Source organism: Hippoglossus hippoglossus, chromosome 14 (assembly GCF_009819705.1).
Source record: "Hippoglossus hippoglossus isolate fHipHip1 chromosome 14, fHipHip1.pri, whole genome shotgun sequence".
NCBI lineage: Eukaryota > Metazoa > Chordata > Actinopteri > Pleuronectiformes > Pleuronectidae > Hippoglossus > Hippoglossus hippoglossus.
This window is the reverse complement of record NC_047164.1, coordinates 19,240,910-19,268,004: the sequence shown is the minus strand read 5'-3', so window position 1 is coordinate 19,268,004 and position 27,095 is coordinate 19,240,910. Positions and strand designations below refer to the sequence as shown.

Sequence of the window (27,095 nt, the reverse complement as noted above, 5' to 3'; positions counted from 1 at the left end):
ATGCGTCTATCAGGAAAAACTTCTGCAGACAAAGTCTTAATCGGCCAGAAGTCTGATGGTGCTATAAGTTATAACAATCTGAAATTCCTCCTTTACTCGTCAAAATATTTGCTGTGAAAGTCTTGATCCAAGTCTGACAAAATGAACTGTTACAAAATAAGACTCTGAACAAGGTGCAGTTCACCATACCAGGTCTCAGCTGTTTCCTCCGGGGTGTAGGGGAGATTTAAAATGAAAACGAATTAATCAAGAAATCAAGTGAAAAACATTACATAATTTGATCGGTACTTCCTTTTATGCTTTAAAAGTATATGTTAGAAGTAAAAAATGTTTAGCTTTAAGTCTGAAATAACTTCATTGATTAAAATCCCAGTGAAATAGAAGTTAGTGTCTTCAGCTCCAGTAATGTGATTTACTCCCACATGAAACAGAATATGTGGGCAACTTTAGTCGTAAGGGGAATTTAAATCAAATTCTTGGGATGTGATTGGAGTAGGCAAATGTGGGTGTGGCTTCATAAATAGTAGAACACAGTTGTATATACAGAGATATAGTACCTTGAAGAAGAAGAATAGTGCCATGAGAGGTGTCACCCACACTGTTAGATCAGGAGGAGGGTATAGTCAGTACTAAATATAAAGCACCGTCATTAGTTTTCATTAGACTCATAATATTCGACATAGCTTGGAAGCGCAACCACGGGTGGAGCTAACATTAAAACTGCTTCCTGTGGGCCTGTACGAATAGTTATATTTGTTATTAAGAAAACTGCTTATATTCAATTAAAATGGAACTTACACAGTTTGTATCGAAGTGTATTGTATTTCACTTTATTTCTTGAATTGATTTTTTATTTTTGGCATTTTTACACTTCCTTCCCTCCTTGAATGGACCCTTACTACGGAATGGGCCACAGTTCTGTTCTTAAAGAAAATAAAACAGCAGCACCACATACGGCCCTCAAAATGCTCATGAAGACTTAGGTATCATAATTTATATATGAACTGCCCCTTGTTTGTGCGTGTTACTCTCTGATTATCTAAAACACACTGTCTGTGATGAGTTTTAAATGACTTTCTGCTGGTATGAAGACCACCTGGCTCCTCCATACCATAACTGGATCATTAGAGCTGCAGTCCGATGACAGCCATTATGTTGGTACAGAAACAAAAGACGTCACGTAAGCAAAAGGTCTCCTTGTGAAACGATCTCCTCCTGATGAATAAGCATCTAACTGGGCTGCGAACATCACTCTCCCTCCAAAGAGCTTGTGTCTGCTGTTTTCTGATCCAGCTTGCATGTGTCTCTGAGGTCTCATCTGATCTCTTTTCTCTGTCATTACTGTTTCTTTTTTCCCTCCTTATCAATTTAAGTGGTATTTACCAATGAATAAATCCCCAAATCTTTCTGTCTCGTTTACACAAAAAGCACTCAAATGCTTTGGAACTGGACCAAGTAGGTTAACTGGGTACGTGTATTAGTTTCTTTTTGTCAATACAGTTGTCTTTCTTCTCAAGCACACGCTCTGCTCAGTGATAGATCCTCTTCTCCTCCAGGCGTTCAACAGCTCCTGCCAAAGCACCAGGGGTCAAACACAAATGCTCCTCTCTATACCACTTGACTTTACCATGTCGACGTGCATGTTGCCCTCAGGTGGCGGTGTATCTTCTGTCCCTGACGTTTCCGTTCCTACTCTGTCTGTTCAGGCCAGTGGAGAATGGCAAGGGATGTCTGTGAGATCATGCTCTTTCTAGCTGTGCAGACGGGATGTAGTGAAAGAGGAGCGTTTAATTGGCTCGCATTTTTTGCTAAGCAGCATCTTTGGAGCGTAAAAGGTGATGCTGCCACGCTCTTGTTAATCTCCACCAAAGGCTAAAATATGTCATAATAATCCTCAAAGTGAAACCTTTGCACAGGAGGATGGTTCTGCGTGGCAGATCCTGGATGTAACTGAAGTCTGACTTTACTGCAGCAGTTGTGTGGTTTCTGTACAGCAGCTCTGGTTCTCTATCTATCATCTCAGTTTGTGTACTGTACCTGTAGTCGTCCCCTAGTCCTGTGTGAGACTGTCCCACCCACTGCAGGGGGAGACAGTCCTGGATGCTTCTCATAGAAAAGCTTTGGGAAGCAGACGTGCTGTGCTCTTAATCAGAGGTGGGAAACTTGGGCAGATGTGCCTAACTAACCTGTTACGAGTTGGTTAAAAAAACTACAAACTGCAATTTCTTGTTCAAAAACACCAGAAATCAAAAGTCGTTATCCCTGTTAAGTCGAAGTGAAAATCCAGCCATCATATAGAGAGTGGAGGTGGAATAGTTATTAAAATATGTAGAAAGTGAGACTAAAAGACATTTATTCTAGTTTTTGTTCTTTTTGACTATTGCACCCAGCTGTTCACATGAATAGAGCCAGAAATAGTTGTGTGGAGAATTCAAACCTTTCTTACTCTCTCACCTCTTCACAGCTGGCCAATCCCAGTGTGAGGTGCATGTCGGATTGAACGTTTTGAAAGTCACCGAATATGTCGGACACATCTGCCACTATACAGCATTGGAAAGGTGCTGGGGCGATTCCGAAGCTGTTCAACCATCAGACAAGTAGTTCTGATGCAGTCACTCTCCTTGTAGCCTTCTCTCTTCAAAAAGTAAAACGTGGCGACACACTTCCAACAAGTCTCACCTCTGTGTAGTAAGTTCAAGTTTTTTTTCAGGTGTGGAACTGGCTCCTTGTAACTCTTTGTGGCCAGTGGGGGGGAGGGAAACAACCAGTTTGAAGTGAAGTGCTCCCCCCCCGTAGTTGCAGTTGGTGTTTACTGTTTTCAGGCTACAGCAGTTCTTTCCAGCTCCCTAAAGAAAAGTGAGTTAGTTTCAGAAAATAACTGTGAAATAAGCACAAATAATATTAAGGAAAGTTATAAATGAAACAGACTAAGGTGTAAAAAAAAAAAAGATAAGATTAGATAGTTCCTACTGTTGGGATATGTAACATCTTACTGCAGCAAAAAGTGAAATACGCACTAAGTAAAGGTAATAAATAAGTAAAATAGAGTATAAACACAAGGAACAATAGAATGACATAGATGACATTGAAATTGCACAGATAGAAAATTCAAATAATATGCCGGACATACACCATCTCATCAGGGATGAGCTCTAAGTGTCTGGTTTGGTGAATACATGTGTGTTTACTTTCCCCATCTCTGATGAAGAGCAGTGCACTGACTCTTTCCTTAACGTTTGTCTCTGGGAATCGTCTACGTCTGTGTCCCCTGCAGTTGTTGGGACGGTCCCACGTGGGGCTGGTCATCCTCTTGCTCTTTATTTAAGGACGTATTCAAACACTCGAAACACGAATACACGGATTTAAAAATAACTTCAGGACAACTCACACATTTATGAACATGAATGTTATTTTAAAGGGACCCGAGCCATTTTGAAAGTGAACTCTCAGCTCACCTGTGTTTATCCTGATGAGTAATGAAAAAACAAAGTTTGCTTGTGTTTGAAAAGTTCCGAACAGAGAAGTTTTGCTGCTGAAGAAGACCCAGGCCAAAATGAGACTGGGGTCCCTTTCAAATGAGTTTACTCTCTTTAGTTGTCCGTCTTAGCGGTGACTGCCCCACCCCCCTCCTCCAACACTCTTCTACCCCTGTCTCCTCTTACCTGTTCATCTGTGTCCTGTGTGACTCACGTCTCACTCTCGTTGTCCTGGCATTATTTTTCTTCCCCACATGTCTTTCATTATCTGCCAGCTCTGCATGCCCTCCCTCCCTCCTTCTTTCTTCTCCCTCCTTTCAGTGACTGTTCTCAACATGGATGTCCACCAATATGACAATTAACTCTACCCGCTTACCCACCCACCCCCATCATCCCCACCCTGTCTGGATACAAATATGGCTGCATTTGTTCAAGCGAAAAAGACGAAGCAAATCATGTAGTTTCTAGATTCATCCTTTGTTTCTGATTTTACTTTTGATTATCAATTCCATGTGGATTTTTTCCCCTCCTCCTCCCTCCCCTCTATTTTCTCTATACTTTTTTGGTTTGTTTAGTTCTCCTTTAGTCTCTGGACTAAATATGTAGCTTTGATACTAAAAGAGGTCATTGTCTTTTTCCCATTTCGCTGCGGAGAACATTCCTTTCTCCTTTTTTCTTTCTTTCCTTTTTTTGTTGATATTGCATACGTGTCACTGATTGAAATGGAAGGTAGGTAATGCTTTGCCTACGCACGTGATCTTTATGCAGATGAGAATGTGACAAGCACCCTAGCCTGAGTGACGTCAATGTTTCTCTCTCTCTCTCTCTCTCTCTCTCTCTCTCTTTCTCTCTCTCTTTCTGTTGTTTACCAATGGTCTTTATCCAAATTAATTTGACTCCATCAATTATGATTTGACTCTTTAAAGATTGGATTACATAGAGCTCTGGTTTTTCTCTTTCCTCCTTAAACTTCATTCTGAAGTCCAATATCCCGCTCTATCTTCCAGGTCCATTTTATTGTTTTCTTTCTGTTTTTGGTAGAATGCATTCCTGTTTGTCCAGCATCTCTCTGTTTGTTGGTGAATTAGTACATCCGTCCTATGATTTCCACCACATTGATTTCCACGACTGTCTCTAACAACTGTCAAAAGCACCAGTGGTTGTGTGTTTTCTTATTGTGCCACTTAGTTGTCTTCTCACTAGTGGAGAGCGGCTCTTCTCTCTGCGAGCAGCAGGCTGTGCTTTTGCTGTATTCTTAGATCACAAAGCTGTTTACGGTTTCATATGAAAGGCCTTTTGGAGATGTACGCCATTTTGTTCTGACCTGCTTGGAATGAGCAGAGTATAACTGTGCATTATGTCTCAATGCCTAAAGTCAAACTTAATCAGGTATCCGAATTCTACTTTTGTTGAAGGCTTAAAATAAGGGTTTAAATATATAATATACAACTCAGTAGATACAACAGTTTAAGTTATAAGGCTGGCATTACTCTGTTTTTCGTACTACTAACCAATTTCTTGCAAAGACCTAAACCAACATTGTGTTAGTCTGTCAGTATTTAATGGCTTCCCTCTAGGATTTTTCTAAATCAGGGGCCATAAAGTGGCCACAATTAACAGAGGGGGGGCAATTATATGACCTGATTCGGTAAGGTGCACATTTAAGTCATTCCTCATTTACTGTTAGCGCTATAGCTTTGAGCAAAGCCACACATCATTGAATATATTTGAAGTACTTTGCTCAAGCACATTGTATACTGTGTAAGTGACTAATTCTATTTAAGACAATTTAAGACAACTGACAGGGCAGGGGCACATCAAAGGCCAATCAGATTTCAGTGGGGGCCAATGCCCCCTTATCAAGTACAATGTTTACCATGTTTTCCAGTGTAGTTTGCTAATTAGCATTGTACACAGAGTACAACAGTGGCTGATGGGAATGCTATTTACTTTCCAGGCATTTGATTATGAACCAAAGTATTTAACAAATTAAAATTCTAGCCAGATGATAGCGCTAGGTTAGAAATGATCATTAATGAGATATCAATGTTTGGACCAATGGTGATCTATCAAATGACAGACAGGACATTTGACTAAAAAACTAAAAAGGTTAACCTCATGGTGCCTGAGGAAAAGTCAGGGTTTCAGGATGTCACAAGGATTTCAGTCTGGACCCAATAGGTGGACTAACGGGCCAATGTTACCACCCTGAGCTCTACTAGCAGCGGTAGATACGACACATCAGTGTCTTAAAGCAGCTGGAAGCTGTAGCTTGAGCAGAATTCACTACACTGCAATTGTTGAGGAGTAATAGTGAGCTGATAGACATTTGGTGCTCTGGTGAGTATTTATCATATAAGGACAATATATGAATCTTTGTTGCCTCAAAATAATAATACAGTGTGTGTTCATATAGGAATATGTCACCCAGTGCAACAAAGTGGCTCAACGGTGTGTTCATAACAATTTTTTAAACAACAACGGAGCTCTAGCACATGAAATGATCTATCCATTGTTGATTTTGGTCTTTCAAGGGATTAGCTGACAATACTCTAAAATAAAAAACACAGAATATTGCCAATCTTTTCCTATAGTTCAGTGGTTTTAAGTTAACTAGTTTAAGCAGTTTTAAATTAATTCAGTCTATTCGTGACATCAAGTAGCTTTTCCCATTGGAAGGATCCAATCACATTCTTATTGTCAGTTCAATGCAGTTAAACTGACCAAGTGCTCCTGGGGGTTCTTACATTAGTCAACCCCATCCCCCGAAAATATGATATACAAAAATACCAAAAAACAATGTGATATTTCCCATAAACTGTGGTTGAACCAAAGTGAGTCTCAGCGATAACCGAACACACTGATGTAGTGTTGTTATGTAGCGTCAACTCCCTGCAACTACATCAGTGGAAGCCTTTGCTATTGTGATAACTGTCAAGTGTCTAGTATCCAGGAGGAGACAGTTAAAGCTCAGGTAGTCATCCTGCAAACGTCTCAGGCAGAACAAAGTAACACCTTCCCTGTGGTAGAAACTACGGGGAGAAAAAAGGTAAAGAAAGTACCTTTAACTCTCGCCAGCCAGTTGCTCTGTGATGTTCAGGAAGGTGACTGCGCCCGGAGGATTCACTCTCTGTGTGAGGGACTCCCTGCACATTGTGGTTCTCCTCTTTGCTTTTGAGTTCTTTTCCATTGATTTCCATGCATTGTCTCATGAGTCACTGGCAGGGAAGGGTTTTGTGTCTTTTTCTCTTGCATTTTGTGAATCTAATGATGCACTTATGTTGCCCCACTTTTCCCTTTTCTTCATACCTTACCTACTAAAGGAGGGAATACCACTTTATTGGTAAGTGGATGTTAACCAGAAGGGAGTTAATCAAGAGTAACCATTTAAAAAAAAGTAAAACAAAGAAAATGGGTCGCTGTTCACTTCTCAGCAATTGTCTTCAGGAAAAAAAAAATCCAGAAAGAGAAAATTGAGTAGCAGATGATTTGTTTTCTGATTCAATTGATTCAATAATTGTGATCTTTATTTTGTTCCTTCCATTTCTGTGATGTTCTGTCAAGTTGTCTTCTCTTTCTGTTTTGTTTAATTTCTTTAACCATTACTACAATAACTGGAGAAGTCCTCTTTTTCTACTCTACACAATCTGTAGCTCTGTACTCTCTGCCTCTGCTCTTAAACTTATTTGGGTCACAGTTTTGTTTTTATTTTTCTCCCTCTCTTCCTCCTCTTCCTAGTTTTTTTGTTTGTTTTTGCGATTATGATTTCTTCAACTCATTATGGTTTTGCATGCCAAGTATTGCATGCGCTGCACCATAGAGGACTATCTATAAGCCATATGGAGAAAACCTAGATCTTTTTCTTTTAGATGTTTACCTTCTTTTGGCACCGTAGCACTCAATCACCCTCCTGAAAACACTCTAATGCTCTTTTTGTCTTTTTTCTTTTTTTTTTTCTTTCTTTTTCTTCTTTTGTTGGTCATCATTTCTCTACAGAAACTCCATCTGTTGACTGCGAGCTCTGCAAGCATCCAGTCCACGCTGCTGAGAGAGCACAAGCTCCACAGCGCCCCCAGCAGGAGCCAAGCAGGGCCGATGTGCGTGGCAGGAGAAGCTGGGAGTGTTGACGGCAGGACCTCAGCCGTGGGGGGCTCCGTTTCCCAGACGCCGGGGAGGAGAGGGAGCCAGAGAGGCCAGAACAAGAGCTCCCACTCCCCTGCTCACAGCAGCGACTCAGCCCACTCCCAGCACAACCACACTCACAGAGGGAGGAACTCTCGGCACCAAAGAAAGTGAGTCCTCATGAAAAACCTTCACTTTCCGGCTCTTATCACATCATAGTTCTTCTTTAGTTTTCTAGCTGAGAGAGAAGTACTTGACATTTCCTGCCAATTACTTTAGGACAAAAGGCAGCCACTCTTCCAAGCGTCACCACCGCTCCAGCCGGGGCCAGGCGCACCACCGCAGCCTGTCAGCATCTCCAGGACGACACTCACACACGTCAGGCAGGAAGAAAGAGGAGTCTCGGAGCAAAGCCAACCTCCGACAGCGCAGCAGCTCCTGGAGCAGTGGGCGTTCGTCCTCGCACTCTGCATCCAGAGACAGAGGCCCCAGCAAGCCCAAGTCCCCACACAACAGACAGAACAACTCCAGGTGAAACTCGCTCCGTCCCACCTTTCTGAATACCCAAGATTTGTTTTGCTGTCATGCGTTGTTGTTGTTGTTGTTGTCCTGATGGTGTTTTGTGTGTCGAGCAGAGAGAGGGACAGTCCTAACCGCTCCGACACTGACAGCCGAGCCCGCCGCCGCTCACGCAGCTACTCACCCATTCGCAAAAGAAGAAGAGATTCACCCAGCTTCATGGAGGCTCGCAGGATCACCAGGTACCACATCTGTCCAGAATCATGTATACACCTCCTGCTTTTCTTTTTTTTAAGATTCCCATTTGGACAAACATTTATTCACAGCTCACCTCCTCCAGCAGGGGCTCCAACAAGACAGTTTGTCTTCAGCTCTTTGTATTATCAGTACTAAAGTATGACATACTTTGATACATCAAGCTCTGCAGTTAAAACTTTTCCCATAATTCGACAGCACTGCTCTCATGCTGGGGCACAGGTCGTTCTTTTATTGCTCCACACTACAACAAGCAAAATGAACTAAATGAGCAAAAGTGTTCCCGCTCTAACTTTTAACAGAAGATGTCAAGAACTACATAAATGTGTTTGATGTTTGTACAAGTTACTCAAACAGAATCTTACCTGTTAGTCAGGGAGATTTAGAGGAGTTTGTAGATGGACTTTGTCACTTTCAGACAAACCTGTGGATACTTTGCTCTTATTTCCAGTCTTTATGCTAAGCTAAGATGTAGCTTTAATATTCTCATCCATCAAGAAAGCAAACACATGTACTTTCCAAATTGTTGAACTATTCCTTTAAACGTTCTTGTTACTTCCATATTTAATTGATGTATAAATTCTGCAATTTGCATAGATATTAATTCATATAATAATAACCGTTTTATTTACATATCACGTTTGGAATCATAAAAGGCTTCATTACATGATTAAAATTAGACAACACAATAAGACTATAGGTCTTTTATCACTATTATTATTATTATTATTATTATTATTATTACCATTTGATAATTACTATTAACATTATCATATATGTACTTCTTTCTGTTTTTTGACCTTTTGTTTTCTGTTGTACAGCACTTTGTACTTTGTGTTGAAAAGTTCTCTATAAACAAAGTTAACATTATTAAGGTAAAGCAATAAAAAGCTTCAAGACACGACACCAAATGTTCAGGGCATAACTTAACTATAGAAACTAAGTACGATCAAAATTGTTGATATATTAAATTCATGTTTGTTTCTTCCTCTGCTGATGGAAACGTGTTTGAATCAGTGGCCACACGTAAACAAAAGGTTTTGATATTTTCCACACAAAAGCTTCTCGAGGTTTGTTGCACTTGACATTTAGTTATTTAAACATATGAAGAAAACTCCTGCATCGCTGTGAAAAGTTTTCCATGTCACCTCTTGTACTTCTTGTCATACATGTGGAAATAGACATGGGTGAAACGTGTGTACCCTTTCACTCCAGTCCTAAAGGTTCCGACGCCAGGACAACGGGATGCTGCTGAACGAGCTGCTGCAGGCTAGTTACCCTGGTAACAGTTGCCGTGCAGCAGGACCCCTCTAGTCTGACTCCTGAAGCACAGCTGAACAGCAAACCATCAGAGCTCCCCTGAGTAAACCTAGCCTCCTCCTCCTCCTCCTTCTTCTCCTCCTCTTTTTTCTGTCCTCTCTCTGCTCCATCACCACCACCCTGAAATCTACACACTGAGACTCACACCGGTTCTAATGCTGCACCCCACTGTGGTTATGCACTAATGATGTAACACAGGGACACGGAGATTAAAATGCTATCAAGGTGTATTAAAGTTGATACCCCCTATTGCACAGGCTGTGGATTTCCATGGCAGATAGAGGAAACAAAAGTGAAGGCGGAGTTAATATGTACCACGCCGCTGAAATGACAAGGTGGAGCACACCTTGTCTCGCAGCAGGGACACCTTGATAGCTCTTATCTCTCCCTGCACTGTTGACTGTTGATTTTTCTGGGTATTGGCCTCCACTGGGAAGAAGAGGTTCTTTCAGGAGCTAACAGCTAATTACCTTACAGGAAGCACTTCCAGAGTGGCTATTAACAAGGCAATCTGAGCTTAAGCTTAAACTAACAACGTGCTTTTTTTCCTGCGGTGTGTTTGTATGTGTGTGTGTGTGTGTGTGTGTCTGAACAACTTTATTTTAACCCACAAAGCTGCTCTCTTTCAGATCCTGCACTGATCTTAAAGTCTACCACTTCTATAACCTCCTCTACACTGACTTACAATCAAACCTTGTCTTAATACATCATGTGTTTTACATCAGCATCATCTGTATTTTAACACACACTGACACTAACTCATCAAACTCCTCATCTCTGTCGAATGTGAGCATTAACACTCCATCCTCCGCCCTCTCTCCTGTCCCTAGCGCTCGCAAGCGGCCGATCCCGTACTACCGGCCCAGTCCGTCCTCGTCCAGCAACGACAGCAGCCCGTCCCGGTCCAGCCGCAGCCGCAGCTACAGCAGCTACAGCCGCAGCAGGAGCCACAACCGGAGCCACAACCGGAGCCACAGCCGGAGCAGGAGCTGGAGCCGGAGCCGCAGCCAGAGCAGGAGCTGGAGCCGCAGTAGGAGCCGCTCCCGCAGTCACCACAGCTACTACAGCCGCAGCAGCTACGACAGCCCCGGCTTCTGAACACTCGGCGCAGGAGGAGAAGCTAAAAGTCCTGTTAAGGTGACTGTGCTCCGGTTCAGTTATCATGTATCTTTAATAAGCCCCCGACGGCGCCCGCACAGGCCGCTCAGTCCAGGGCTCAAACTCAGACTCCACGACCATTCTCCCTCTGACGCAGAGCCCGGATCAAAGAGGAGAGCTGTATTTTGATAGAGCACATTGCTATGAAATTGGGTGTCACTGCTCATGCCTTCACACACATGTATCCAAGATATTCAAGGAAATGGGTTATCACATGTCATCCTTTCATTTAGTGGAGCCCAAAGATCAAATGTTGCTGTATGTTAGCACTTTCTTTCTCTTCTACCATAAAACAACCAAAAGGAATTCATGAAGAACTATATAACATATAAATATACAGTATATATATATAAATATATATATATATCCTAAAAATAGGAGCTGAGTAGAAGACAAAAAGAGGACACATCAATGACTTACTGTACATTTCAGACTTTTTTTCCCTCGTCATGTACTTTTCTCCCCGAAGACTTCAATTTCAGCGAAGCACAGAGATCAACAGACGTGAGAACAAAGCAGTTGAATTAGGAAGAAAGAAAAAGGGACTTTTTTATGAGGGAAATTCTACTGTATAGGTTTGTCTGTATAGATATAAGTTCTGGCTTTGTAAACTATGCACTGTATATTCCATATAGTTCGAGGAGGTTTGTTCAGCATGATGCATCAGGAGAGACTCGCTGCTCGTAGGAGAGAAACTTAGCAGACGACAAAGATGCGGACGTCGTCTGTGCCCCCCCCCCCCCGACCTCGCCATCATGTCACATACAGAGGTTGATGGGAAAAAACAATGTGTATTATGTAGTTTTACTCTTTTCCCTGTTTAAATTATTATGTTCTGCTAATCCTGTATGTGTGCGTATGTGTGTGTATGTGCGCGTGTGTCCACTGTAGCCTGCATCTAAGGCGGCTGTACGGTACTGTACAGGAAAACGGTCTGCAAAAACTCTCCATGCACACGTTTGCGCTGACCACGGCTATTTATGAATCGACTGTATTTATTTGTTTTATTTATTGGGTTATTTATTTATTATTTAACTTATTTATTTATTTAGTGGTGAGCTGTAAAGCAGTTCTACCATGAGATTGCGTGGATGTATTCCCACGTTTAAACACGAGCAGGCGCGCAGCGCGTAGGTTCGCTGCGTATGTGTGTTTACGATGCTCTGATTTTAGCTAGTGGAAACTCGTCTTCACTCGCCGTTACTGCCGTCTCAAGGCGTCCCTCATCTGTCGTCATTTTAATGCAAGTCATCGCGGCTCTTCCTGTAGTTCGAAGCGAGGGACCGGCCTGAAGCGGAACCAAAACATCTCCCTGTCTGGAGAAGGCATTCCACTCTTCTTCTCCACTTTTCCCGCCACCACACGCTCTTATCCCTTGTATGATGGGCCACGCCATTTTTTTTTTTTTTTAAAGGTCCCCTGGTTACCAGCTTGAAAAGGAGGATATGTACAGTATATAACTTTAGCATAGCAGAGACCTCCTCTGTCTGCAGCTTCGATAGTGCGGTAAACAAAGTGGCGGAACAATCAGGGATCACCTTAAGTCTTCCTAACCATTCGTCCAGCCTCAAGTCACTCAACCCAGTGTTGCATTCCCAGGGTGACTGAACCCGACTATAATACTCTGCAAACCTGTTTGTTTCTTCAATATAGCATCCCCCCCCCCCTTTGGTTCTACACACCATTCTTTGTAATGTAAAAGTTATTATACCTGACAATAAACAGAAACTAATGGAGAAGTACTGACACTCTTGTATTATTTTCCTCTCTGACTTCTGGTGCTGCTCCAGTGCATGCGGTACATTTACCTACAGATGGCGCTGATGTCATCAGATCTCATTTATTTACCATGACTCGAGACCATGGTCACAGGGTATGGAGCTCCAACAGAACGAATGAAAACAAATCAGTGGCACACGACATGGCTGAACAAATGTTACTGAGACGAAGGAAGGACGTTCTTCAAAAAAGTGTACAAATAACGTTCTGCTTGTCTGATTGTAATGATATAATTATTTTAACATTGATGAGTATTTGGCTAAAACTTTGGCAGATACTTCTCTCTATAAATCATACATTCTTACATTCAAATAAAATATGATATTCCTCTCCCTGATGCTTGTCATTACAAAGGTTGCAGATCCTCTGGTTTCTATCCAGCCCATTACATCTTCCAACGACCTTCAGGATTCTGGTGTTATTTACCTGTACTTTTGGTTTTCACACAACAAATACTCCAGTTTGATTTCTTGTTTGAATTCTACATACGTCTGTTGTGATATCCTGTAACTCTGAATGAGATTAATTTATTTCAGTCAAAACTAAACTAAATCTTCCCTGATTTATGAATCTTCCATTAATTCCTCAATTTGATTACAGGAGTCTCCTTATCGATCCCTTTTTTCCACTGTCCGGTCAAGTTTCCTCCCCTCTCAGTGTGGAGAGACATGCACACATCTGTAACACCTGCACGCACAAGAGCTTTGTGAAGAACACACACACACACACACACACACACACACACACACACACACACACACACACACACACACACACAACTTATTACTGATATGAATATAGCTGAATAATTGCATTTACAATGTGTAATTTTTTAATTAAAAAAACAATTTGTTTAAATTATAATGCATAGAATAATTCATGGTTCAATACGATACAAGCAGAATTACACACACAGCAATTTATTCCAATTGAAATGATGAGGAATATCTAACTTAAAATCAATTTAACATAATCATCACAGTGCGATTGTTTGCCTGGTGACATCAGCTCCTTCTCTGGGAGCTGTGACGATCTCTCAGGGAATCTGATGTTAAAAGTGAGGTTTTATGTTTTCATCTGGGTTTGTTTGTTAATTAGCAGGATTACAGAAAAACTCCTGGACAGATGATCATGAAACCTGGTGTGTGAGGGAAGAAGCCACTAAATTTAGGTAATGATCCAGGATTTTGTTCTCTTGGGAGACCTTTGTATCCATGCTGTTGTTATTGGATGTTTTGAAAGACTTTGAAAGGTGTGGACGTGTGTATTACTCTCTGTTTTTGTATTTGCACTGTGTTCAGTTATTTTGTCCCCTTCCTTGTGTTTCTCTGTCTTAGTTCAGTCACTTTCTTGGGATCCCTGATGTTGTCTCACTTCCTGTTTTATTTTGACCTTTACTTCATGACTCTCCTGTGTCTCATTATTGGTCTCTTCACTTCCTCTTGTGTTTCTGCCCTTGTGACTGCACCTGATGTGTTTCACCTGTGTTCAGTGATCCTGCTGCCTCCCATGTGGATTTAGTTTCTGTGTTTCTTTATTAGCACTTTGTTTGTTCAGCCCCTCGACGTCTCCTCTTCTGACTCTACGGCCTGCCTGTACATTACAGTAAGTCATAATAAAGTGTTTGTTTGTTCACGTCCTCACCTGATTGAAATGTTACAGTGAGATAATGGGGTTTTCATCATTTTCCTTGAAAATAAAAGTTGAGTTCATCCATTTAGAATAAAGTCTCATTGATTCGTTTTCATTGTTTTTCAAACTGTTAATTTCCTTCAAAGTCATCAGTGTGGACGCTGACTGACTCCGACACTATATGGTTTTCCTGATTCCTTATTATTACCTCCACCAAGTAGGTTATGTTTTCATCTTTCTGTTAATTAGCAGGTTTATGCAAAAACTACTGGACAGATGACCACGAAACTTGGTGGAATGATGTGGTATCTGTCAGTGTAGACTGTGGCTCAGCTGGTGGATCCACTTTCTTTAACATTGTGAGATGTTTGTGTTTTTGAACATTTTCCTTGATTTCTCAGAGAATCATTAATGGATCTTGATGGAAAGAAAATCTGAGATGTTTAGGGGACTGATATTTCTGAGTGTGCAGATCAGGAGGGAAAAAAGACCAGATCTTGGGAATTTACATGTGGTTTCCTAAGGGCACTGTTGGGCCTCAGCAGATGTATGTGGGTAGTAATAGATGCCCTACCACGTGGTGTGCAGGTGTTTCCCCCGCCCCCTATAATGTGGCATCACATCTTTTGCGAGAGGTTGAAGCGCTCCTCAGTCACCCCCCCCCCAAAAAAAAGTTGATGATCTCCCGACTATACCCAAGTGTCTGAGAGTTGTATGTGCTCTGTTTATATATTAGTGGTTTGGGGTGGTGCAGGGTGGTTAGATGGTCTGTGTGATTTAATAAACAGTAGGTTTGACCAACTAGAGTCCTCACTAAATAGAAAAATAGCTGCATTAGAGACTAGCAACAAAATCTTATTAAACATGGTCAAAGTCCTGCAGCCTATTAAAGACAAGTCCAGACTAAATTTGCCCAAAAACTGCAATGAAAAAGATACTGTGACCGGAGCTCTTCACTGGCTCGTGAGAGTTGTGTCACACTTAAACTACATCATATAAATTCATGCTTTTTATTTTGTCTGTCTAAAAGGTGTGTCGCAGTGTAAAGTCTTTTATTCTGCAAAATGTCCCCTACAAGAAAAATTCCCAGACATAGTGAGGGTCTGGTCCTGATGCATGAAATGATGTTGATAATGATGATATATATATTATATAGATATTCCAAGTGATATATATATATATATATATATATATATATATATATATATATATATATATATATATATATGGGAACTGTTGGGTTTTCTCTACAAACCTGTGGTCTCAACCATGTTATGATTTGGCTCTTAAATTGGACTGAACAGAACATCTTTTATTACAATAGATTCTTCATTTTGCCATGGACTTTTGTGTGAGCACTTTGTAACCTTGTTTAGATAAGTGCTATTCAAATATATATATGGAGTGGTGGGTGAAGTGTTTGAGTCCACAAAACATTTTTGGAGTTTGAAGGATAAACAGCTTTGCAGCCAAATCCAATACAATTGAAGTAAACGTTCCAATGTAAAAAAAACAAACAGAATATCCTCTATTTCGACGGCCAAGTCACGGGCGGCTGTGGCTGAGGGGGTAGAGCGGTCGTCCTCCAACCAGAAGGTCGGCAGTTCAATCCCAGTCTTCCCCATCTGCTTGCTGGAGTGTCCTTGGGCAAGATACTGAACCCCGAATTGCCCCTGATAGAAAAAAAGTGCTACCAATAGATGCACTGTTTAAATGGGTGAATGGCAAACTGAGACTATAAAGTGCTTTGAGTGGTCATCAAGACTAGAAAAGAACTATATAAATACAAACCATTTACCATTTTTTCATATTCATTCCATAGCCACATTTTGAAAGCCAAAAAAACTCTTCTCTTGAACTTTATCTTGAAAATATATAAAGTTATAATTCTAGTGAACTTAAATGAGGTTTCATAAGGGGACTGTTGGGCCTTAGCCGAGGCATGAGCTCTCTGTTTTTCATTAAATCTTGTTTTATTGGGAGTGTGACAATAAAAATACAGCATCATATGATACAATCAACCACTCCCTTTATAATCTCCATTCCCTCCCACCTCCTCAACCCACCCTTCCCCGCATGACGGCACACAGTGTAAAGTAATTACAGATGGAGGAGAAAAAACGCACAAATAAACATGTTACAAAAGAAAAGACTTTTAATCTATATGCGTGAGCAGTTTTTTCTTTTAGTAATACTGAAATATACATGTAAACCAAACAGAAAAAATAATTGAACAAATATATATGATAAATAAATAAGTTTACAATATCCGTAAATGCAACAACACTGTACATATATCACTCAGGGTAGTGTCGTCCAGTAGTTGTGTTCTCTGATTTCCCCTTGTGTTTCTCTGTTTTACTTCCTGTCTCAGTCTGGTTTCCCTCTCTGGGGATTGTCTGCCTCGTCCTGATGCGTCTCACCTGTGTCTCATTCTCCAGGTTTACCTCTGTGCTCAGTCTCTAAGTCACCATGAGGACAGGCTCACAATCTGTTCGTCTCCTCAGTCTCACATCGTGCTTCTGCTCTGGTCCTTTGACTTTCTTGGAATATTTCTGAGTTTCTACTTCCTGCCAACTGGAGGACTGTGTCTGTGAGCCTGTTTGTTTATGAATTATTTCTCGCACCCAGCTGCTTTTGTTAGTGTCCGGAAATCCAACACTCTCCTGCCTTTCTCCATGATGCAAAGACTGAGTGCTCTTATAGTCCATCATTTATCTTGTTGCACAATTTAAAGGGACTTTATTTTCGATGTAACTTGGTACACAAACATCCATGAAGGACTTTTGAATTGGTTTTGTTAAAACTAATTTAGAATGTATTAAAAGTCATTTTCATCCTAACTTTTTAAAATATGAACTACGCAATGTGAAATGAAATGTACTGTACTAATGTGCATTGACCGTTCCAATTGAAGATTTCACATTAACATGTACTCAAGGTGCTTTACAGTTTAGTCTATATGGGATTAGTCCAATGAATCATCATGAGTTTGTGTTGCTACTGATTGGTGCTTTTGTGATTTATCCCTGGTGTCAACATTAATCATTTTTGCAACTATTTTGGAACTATTGTTAGTTCAGTCGGGAACACTTTGTCATGATTTACCCATTTATTGCACAATGGGGATACAGTTATGCTTGGCGCGGATGGCTGCATTCTTTGGATGTTCTCTGGATTAGCCAAGCAGCATGCTAAGGGGAACATGTGCAGAACCCTCCCGGTGGGCGTGTAGCAGGCAAGATGCATTTGTTCAAGATGAATATCATTTACCACGACCATGTATGCACTCAGTGCTAAAAGGTGGAGGCTGGGGTGGTGGAGGCAAGTTACCGGCAGCAGGGCGTGAGCTGAGCAGGGATCAGTGAGGATGAGGTCGTGTTTAAAAGGGACCGCTTTGAATGGGCTGTGATTAGTGGGTGACTGGGGAGCGCCCATAAACCTATCAGTAGCTGACAGCTTATGACAGCTGAGCACATGACTCCGTGTCCTACATGAACTAACGCCATGCTTCATAAAGTGTTTTTTTTATTTTTATAATGCATAAATTTGACAAAATCAATGAAATAAAGTGACTAAATGTAGTACAATATAAAGTAAATGAGTGATTTTGGATTGTCATAGATCCAAGTGTAACGCCACAGTGTGGTTTTAAGGTTCTATTGCGTGTCAAACCTAGTACAAGCAGGATTGTTGAAGATTGTTTTACTTTATCACTGATCGTCATTGTGATGTTTTTAAAGCATCTAACATACTAGCACTTAAGTAAAGCTACACAGGCAGAAACTATATTTGGCAATGTTTGTTTTTTTTAAACTTTTTTTTTATGCCATTACAATTCATGTCGTTGGAGTTTGGGAGGTAACTTCCTTTTGACACCGGAAGGAACAGGAAGTCTCTGGCCTGTGCCCAGCTGGTTACTTGAGTTCTGTGTGTGAGGCTGCAGTGTTGACCACTGGCCACCGTGAGGCCACGCAGCATGTAGCTGTGTCACAGATGCTAGAGTCTTTGACCCTGTTCAGATTTGGTATGAACATCGGTCCTGTCAGCGAATTTGTTCTACACCTTTTTCTACCTTTTTAATATTGTGCATGAGTTATATTATGACCTGACCTGAGCGGCCTACTGGCAGGAATGCTTTATAATCTAAAGTTTAATTATAGGTTTTGTGACAGGAGTTGCCTTCCTGTTGCTGGTGCTGTGATAAGCTGAGCATGGAGTGTGCACTCATGAGTATAATGGTCACTATTAGTCATAAGTTGCCCATTATACTCATTAGTATTCAACTTGTCATAGCTAATAGTTAAAGACTGCAATCCCTTCCCTCCCCCTATAAAATACTGAAATGCTTCTATTGAAGTTCAAGCTTTTTGGTTTGACCAATGGCATTTACATTAGACCAAGAATCTGTGTACAGATCCATGTTGTAATAAACTCATTATATTCAAGTAAGAACAACTGAGTTCTATTCACCGCTGTGCTCACTGATTTAGAATTTGCTCTGTGAACTTGAATGCATTCTGATGATGACTTTGTTCTTTCTTTGTAGCTGCACTCATTCATCCAGCCCCTCCTGACTCCGCTCATTCTTTCTCTATCTCTCTCACTCATGCCGACACTCTAGCATAAACTTTGTCATTGGTCACATCTGTAAACTCTGACAATTTGGTCTTCACAATCACAAATAACAGTCCTGATTATTTACATATAAAGTGAGATCCGATCACACTTGGTCACAGAAGACGCGTTCAGGACACATTTTAATATCGGGGGGTTAAGCTCTCACCACTTGTGGTCAGATCTCTCAGGACAGACGTTAATACTTCAGGCTCTGGCAGCAGTTCTTTAAAAGTGTGAGGGTCTCCACCTCCTGCTCCTTCAGCTCTTCTTGGGATTGGCTGAGGTCAGTCCCTCCAGCTCTGCTCCCAGGCCCTTCGATTCCTGACATAGGTTATCCTAAGCCCCGGGATCTCACTCATGCATGATGCTCTTCCCCAGAACTTCACACTCTACACTGCACTTCCTCGTGTCCTCGGCAGCACACCTGCCATTACTGAAGTCGATCAGATGAGCTGTTGTGGAAAAAATAAGACACACATTTCAATTTATAGTTGGATGTCCTTTTTTCCAGTGTAGTTAGCAAGTCAAATTAATGTGCAGCTTATTCAAGTGGTTCATTTTTTATTTGGGATAGCATGATAAAGGCATGATAAAGATGTGAAGTATAGCCACATGTCTTCAGTTTCCATTGAACATTTCCTGTTTCCACATTAATAGAAACAAATTGTGGGGCTTTTCATTAAAACATCATTAATATTTATTTAATGACTAGTACAATGTCCGTTCTAAACCCGCCTGTTTGGAATAAGCTGTTTGCTTGTGTTAAAGCTCCAGAGCTACTTCAGAATTATTCCATGTCATTAGTGAGTCCTCCTCAAACACTTGAGCACTACAACAATATACTGTCGCTTTTTATTGTTTGTGTACAGAACTTACTTCATCCCATCTGGTTTATCTGCACTGAAGATTTTATTGCCAATTTTTCATAAAATGAAACAGAATTTTCTTTATTACTGTTCACGTCTCTGGTTTTTTTATAAGTTTGAATGATTTGACAAATAGTAGGTATATTTTTATACATTGCATGTCAGCTTTTTTCAGAGTCTGTAAAGCAACCGACAAAATCTTCACATGCAAATTCAAAACTTTTCAAAATGAAAGCTCTGTAATCCATTTTAGTGTAAACCATTACAGCAACAAAACAAACGTTTTGCTTTTACTTTGAAGACAACTTGCCAAAGAGGAAGTGATTTTGTGAATGTTGCTATGACAGAGATCAGCAGCTGTGTGTCTCAATCAATATGATGAAATAAAAAATATATAAAATTATCAATATAATGTGGTGGCTGTTAGACTCAGTTGCCGACCGCTGCTGTAGTTTATGAGAGGAAGTAGAATAAGACATGTGTAACTCTGTCCACAGACTGAAGGCACAGTGCCCCACCCCCACTGACTGCTACAGAGTGCTGGTCACCTGTTTATTTAAACTTTACTAATAATGATGGCACTGCGTTTCCAAATTGTACCAAAATTGGCACTGGCAATTTACAATACACATGCAAAGTGAAGCTGATAAAATGAAGATATGAGATATGCATTGGACAGACACGTGTTGAATTAGTAGGTAGATTACATGTAGACAAAAAAGTGTCAAGTCTTCACTCGACTGTCACAATTTCACAAGTGAGCCAATGATTAATCTAATATTTCGGTGAAAAGGTTATCAAAGCCTTAAGTTGTCCTTGTTTTAGGTCTTTTTGTTCTCATGTATGGTGCATGTGTCCAATGTTCTTTCGCATCCATGTCCCAAACTGTCATTCAGCTGTGGAATTAATGAGGCTGATAATAGCATGGAACATATCACATCATAGCCTATACAGAGCCATGTTAGAAATAGCATGTTAGTCTTATCTAAGCCTGAGACTGTATGTTCTGTACTCAGCAGACAGAGCTGACTTTCCATCAGCCTCCCAGAATCTTCTGTTTTTTTTTTGGGATGTCCAGAGAGGGGAGAGGGGGATTACACAGAGCACGAGGGCGGCAGGGTTAACAGTGCACTGGACAGCTGAATCAGTGGAGGGCCTTCCTGGTGCGGATTCCATTGGTGTGCTGTGTCTGCCACAAATAGATATTCTAGTACTTTCCGTAATGGTGTGGAGGGGTGTGAGTTGGGAGGGCTTGACTCACAAGGGAGGACCCTGTTGACAGGGGTGGCGTCTGTGTGTATAAAAGGTCTCAGCTGAGAGGCAGACGGAACATTGGAAACACATTTTCAGACAGGCCAAAGGTTTCTTCTTGTGCAGCCAGCAGCACCCCATTACAACAACGCTCCACAGCAGCCATGGCTGAGAGACGTATTCCTTTCACCCTGCTCCAAAGCCCGAGCTGGGACCCATTCTGTGACTGGCAACAGAGCAGTCGAATGTTCGACCAGTCCTTCGGCATGCCAACCCTAGAAGCCACATTCCCTACCACCCATTGGCCTGGGTACATGCGGTCCTCCATCCTGACCCCGGAAATGGGCACCATGACACCCCACACTCCTATGATGCCCCACACTCCCATGATGTATCCCGGCGCCATGATGGCCCAGCAGGCCCAGCAGGCGCAGCAGGCTCGCGCCCTGTCCCGCCAGATGAGCACCGGCTTGTCGGAGATCAAGCAGACCCAAGACAGCTGGAAGGTGTCCCTGGACGTCAACCACTTCTCGCCTGAGGAGCTGCTAGTGAAAACCAAGGATGGTGTGGTGGAAATCACTGGTGAGCCTTCATTTCTCTCACTGATCCCTTCCCTGCGCTGTACTGTTGCCCACTGTATGCTGGGAAACAATATTTTTCTAAACTTTTATATTAGAATAACATTTTGAACGTAATTTCCACTCAGCATCTAGCCACAGTATCAAAACACCGTGTGTAGGACAGATGCATTGATAGAAACATGACAGAATTACTTTGTGTTTACTGTGCACTAAGGTTTAGAGGAGCTGCTACAGTGAGGAACAAAGGCAACATAAAAAGGCAGGAAAACTTTGTGCAACTCAAAGTACAAGGCAGATGCATTGCTGCAGAGTTACATAATATCATGAGACATTGTTCTGAGATCCAGTGTACTAGAGGGCGGGGGCTTTGGATGAATGCCTGCTCGACGGATAGCAACCCACAATTCAATGTGTGGGAGTCGTCTTTCACAGCAGCTCACTGATGAACATGGTGCAAAAGCCAGTTTCACTTCTCCATATGAAATGTTTTCATCACCTAAATGAAGGGCTAAAGTAAAAATGAGTAAACCTGACGGTATGGAATGGATCAGATAAAAGTTCCTTTCTCTCTACTGTGACTCACCCAGTGTGTCTGCTACTTTAAAAGGACTGCTGGATCTGGAACAGGGTTCTGGGCCAGACTATGGCACATATCTCTGGTGAGAGACTGGACAGGCAGGAACAACATAGATAAATAAAGCACGGGGCTCTGTCCAAGTGGAATTTGCCACCTCATGTTCCTGATATCACCAGCGAACAAATGCGATGTTCAAAGATGTCAGAGAATTAATGAGAGCTTTGTATACGTATCAAATTTCGTTTTTTTACCCTACCTCCTTCCTGGCGTTTTCATACACACTCAAACTAATGACCCCTGATGTTAGGAAAAAGCGGCTGCTCGGCCCAGCCACACACTCGCTCATGCTGGCAGCGTCGTCCTGTAGGAAAGACGACAGCCCCCAGAGGAAAGCAACCTTCATCAGGCCGTTGTCATAACAAACACATTTCTGCAGAGCCAGGATGAAGGGCCGGGTTTTAGGCATCCGAGTGCCTGCGAGAGCCTGACGGGACGCGATTAAGGCTGGTGAGGATCTTCTGTGGCTGGTATGGCCGCACGGCTGTGTAAGATAAAAATACCACCACAAAGGCCTCCACATAGCTGCTCCCCCACCCTGTCCCCAGTCTTTATGATATGCTACAACAGCTCCTGGCTTGAGATTCATATTTATAATTTGTGGTTTATGGTGGCTACCAGAATACTCTTTTGCACAAACAACACCTGGGAACCAAATTGGGCCAAAATATGTCAAGAAAGTCACTGTGCTCCGCTAAGATAGCAGCTCCCGGCTCTTTAGCTTTATATTAGGTGCAAAGACAAAAGGTTGGTATCCATCAATTCATCTGTCTATTGCACTTATGAGAGAGGGAGTCCACACTTGCAGTTTTCTCTGAGGTTTTAGTTTTTCCCTACTGTTGAAAGGATTTTTTGGGGGGTTTTGTTTCAGAGGTTCTGGTAGATTGTTATCTTTGCTGGTCTTTATGCTAATGCATTGGGTTTGTATGAAACAATTTGTTTGAGTAATAATGATTTGAGTTACCCCTGTGCTTTCACAGCTATGGCAAAACAAAATTGAAAAGACCAATTGAAAATAAATCCTCAAAAAGAGTCCTGACTATAATGATAGTAATAAGGTGCAATAGTTCACACACCCAACTCGTTTCAGTGTAAAATTCTGGATTAAAAAAATACCACACACATTCTGCCTGAGAATGTTTTCTGATCAGTCCTTCTGCTGGTGTTTCATTCTTCAAGCAGCCTCCTTCCCCCAGACCCCCCCCCCCCCTTTTCCCCCATTTGGTGTCCTCCTTTGCAGATTTGGTGCATCATAATATTGTAATAATTATTTTAATTCATAACCCCTAGAAGTGAGCATGACTTTCAGATTAGTGCTACATTTTGGTAAAGGAATGTTTCCTGTGTCCTCAGGGAAGCATGAGGAGAGGAAGGATGAGCACGGTTTTGTGTCCAGGACCTTCACCAGGAAATACACGTAAGTGACTCAGCATGTTAAACTCTATTCATTATCAACAGACAAGCCTGAAGAATTTAGTTTAACACCAATTAGTTTTGTGGATTCTACAAATAAGCTGCAGGCAGTATGTCAACAGCTCACTTTAAACCACTTTTCTCATTAAAACTCTGCCCGCTGTGGCTTTTTCTCAGGCTGGGTTCAGATTCCTGTGATTCTCTTGTCATGGCTTTGCTGCCCTGAATCTCTTTTAGTTTTAGGTCTGTCCGGCCTGTAGAGGGCTGCTGCTTTTCAGAGCATGAAATTCAGCTATCAGCAGCAGCCGCCACCTCCCAGCATTCATTCCTCTGAGTTATTTAGCTTCACAGGGCTCTGCTGCCATCCAGGGGCCACAGCACACACTGAGGAGACAAACTGAGCTGGTCTTAGATCAGATTTTATAGATATTTCAGTCCGTTTATGAATAAGAAGAGGCCATGATGCGTTTTCATCAGGACTGGAGCCATTTTTACATTTACTGGAGTGATTCTTTGACTTACTGTAAAGCTTAACTGTATTGTATTGCTCCCTTCCAGCCTGCCCTCCACATCTGACATTGAGAAGGTGACCTCCTCCCTGTCCCCTGAGGGGGTGCTCACCATTGAGGCTCCTCTTACCAGACCTGCCATTGAGTCCTCAGAGGTTAGGATACCCGTCACCATGGACAAAGGTGGCGTGGTGAAGAAGTAGGAGGAAGAGCAGCATACGTATATACATGCATACAAGGTGAAGAAGTAGCATATAGCGTGTTCACATAGCAGAGACGGAAGAGCGAGGGATTTTGCTCTTCTGTCGCCTCCCTCCTTTCTGACTGTGATAATGAGCCAACCCCAGCTGAGTGCACTGTGTAAACACATCTGCACCAGTGCCATATGCCTTCTCTTTCTGCTGTAATTACTCTTCAGCTGAATGTAGGAAATCTCAGCTCAGCCCCGCTCTCTCCCACACACACACACACACACACACACACACACACACACACACACACACACACACACACACACACACACACACACACACACACCTTTCTCGGTCCTGTTGAGCAAATCCACTTCATGCTGCCTCTACAGACAAATTAAAGACAACAGTGAAGTGGACAGTAAAAGCAGGAATCTTGTAAATTAAGGAACCAAGGTCCTAGGATAGTATTTATACCAAATTATTCTTTTGCCTGTATGTGAACACACTGTTGTCGCCCTGGACTGGACAGAGACCGTTGTCATTTACAGTTGCCTTCAGAAAGATTACCCAGTCACATAAATAAAGAATAGAAACGTATTGAGTCTCTTGTTTTTCTTGTGTGTCGGTGACCTGACGTCAAGTCAGAGTCAACTTCGATGTCAGTTCTGCCATATGTACAGCACACTGATGGGATTGAAATGCTGTTTCTCTCTGGGCCCCAGTGAAAACAAAATTAGACATAAGTACACAACATAAGTGGAAAACTGACATGCGTACGCAATTTATAAGTATGCAGTCAAAAAGGCACCGGGGGAGAATTAAAAACTGTAGCGTGTTGTGCAAACCGGAGTACTGCAAAATATAAATAAGCAGTGTAAATGTTTGATATAATGTACAGTTGTGACAAGTTCCTCCACAGGTTGAGTTAAATAGCAGCAGTCTTCACATCCTGAATCGGCCGAATTTGTTTCAAGTCTGGAAACTTGAAGTTCATGACTAAATCATGAAATACTAAGCTTCCAAATGATACAGTATCTTTTATTAAGTTATATATCTGAGGGTCATTCATGCAAAAGGGGGCAAATGAAACAGCCCATGCTCAACATGATATGCTTCACTGCTGTAATTCTTACATTTAACAATGTTGCCTCTGACTGATCTCTACATAGTGAATGGACCAGCTTTTATTGAAACTGAAACAAAGCATTATAACATTGTGTCCTACGGCAGCCCTATAACACCAGTTAGTAAATTAACTTTGAATAGGAATTGATATATCTATATTATTGCATAACTAACTTTAAAGACTATTCTTATTAATTCATTGACCTTCAGCGAACAGGACTCAGTGTTGTACAAGTTAAACCTGACACTGACTCCTGATCTGCAGGGCGGGTGTGTAAAATGCTTTATGAAGTGGAGAAAAACCTGATGAGGTAGTTGATAAATGAGAGAGGTGTCATGTACAGAGAAATAACTCATCTCTGCTGTTCATCAGCGCTGAAATGTGTCGTAACAGGCAGGATTGCATAATTCAATCATAGAGAATGAGCTGCTGAAGTACTCTTGCACAGAGATTCATAATTGATGGAGATGCTTTTTACTCTTGACTGAACAAGGTCATTTAAAACAACTGCACCAGGAATAGATGTTAGTGGGGAGGGAGAAAACTACAGTCGGCTGAAGCTAAAAGATGTGAGTGTATAGTAAAACACAATAGTTGCTAATTAGTAATTAATCTATGGTTGCTTCAGTCAGTCTGTCCACCTCTTTGGTCCAGACTGAGATCTCTCAACAACCTTTGGGTGGATTAGCATCAAATTTTGCGCAGGTTTTCGGAGTCCCCAGGGGATGAAGCCTATTGACTTTGCCTCTACTGCATTTTTGCTCACAGAAATCCCATTGGATAGACTAAAAGCTAAAGCAGAGAATTTGGCTACATTACATTGTTGATACACTGTCTTTTCCGCTAGTGTTGCTATAACATGTGTGGTTATGATTGAAAAATATCAGGATGAATTGTTTTAACTTTGGTCATCAGCTCTAAGTTTCACTGAACAATGTTAACATATGCTCAGGAGTATTGTTTGCATGCTAGCACTTTAATCTAGGAAGCTAAATATGGCAAAGATTAAACAAATAAAATGTATCTTGCATCTGTGGATCGACAAATTGATAGTTCTACTAAATGTTTCACCAGATGATACTTGAAATTTATCATCATTTCCTTGTTAATGAAAGTGTAGTGCCGAGTGAGTGCTGTGTGATTTGAACAAGCAATACCTTCAGTATTAAAAACTTCTTAGCGGTCATTAGGGGCGGGGCAGTGTGGCCTTCAGTCTGTGGACCGAGCTGAACATAAACCACAGCAGTGGTCTGCAACTGGGTCAAACCACGGCCAGATCATAGTTCGTACTTTGATTATTTCCATTTCATCATATCAGTCAAATTTAGACTTATGGGTGTTGATCTCCGTCATAGCAACATTTATAGAATTATTTCCTCTTCAGCAAGTTGTCTACAAAGTAAAAGCAAAATCCTTGTTTGTTGCTGTAATGCTTTGTACCGAGAAAATTACATCAGAGCTTTTATTTTGAAAAGTTGTAAACTTGGGTCTGAAGATTGCCTCTGAAATGGCCGACATTCAATGCATTTGAGGTTTATGGCACATCTTGAATAACTTCACATCATGGTAAAACTACAATATACACTTATATACTTATATGTACACAGTGTCTTAGTGTATTCTAAGTGAGTAATTTTTTT

The 27,095-nt window shown here is 41.5% G+C and overlaps 2 protein-coding genes across 4 annotated transcripts in view; both read left to right on the top strand.

The window, feature by feature from the left end:
- srrm3 (serine/arginine repetitive matrix 3) overlaps positions 1–12,590 on the top strand; it is a 75,602-nt gene extending 63,012 nt beyond the window's left edge. For 2 of the 3 annotated variants that reach the window (XM_034606186.1, XM_034606184.1), the window contains 4 exons: positions 7,473–7,768; positions 7,878–8,129; positions 8,234–8,359; positions 10,523–12,590. In XM_034606186.1, coding sequence (XP_034462077.1) covers positions 7,473–7,768; positions 7,878–8,129; positions 8,234–8,359; positions 10,523–10,790 — 942 coding nt within the window. In that variant the 3' untranslated portion in view covers positions 10,791–12,590. The other variant, XM_034606187.1, reaches the window with a different exon arrangement.
- Positions 12,591–21,057: 8,467 nt separating this feature from the next.
- Positions 21,058–24,635, top strand: hspb1 (heat shock protein, alpha-crystallin-related, 1). The gene is made up of 3 exons (XM_034606220.1): positions 21,058–21,580; positions 23,567–23,630; positions 24,185–24,635. The coding sequence occupies exons 1-3, from the start codon at positions 21,163–21,165 to the stop codon at positions 24,336–24,338; spliced, it is 636 nt and encodes a 211-aa protein (XP_034462111.1). The 5' UTR covers positions 21,058–21,162; the 3' UTR covers positions 24,339–24,635.
- Positions 24,636–27,095: the final 2,460 nt, after the last annotated feature.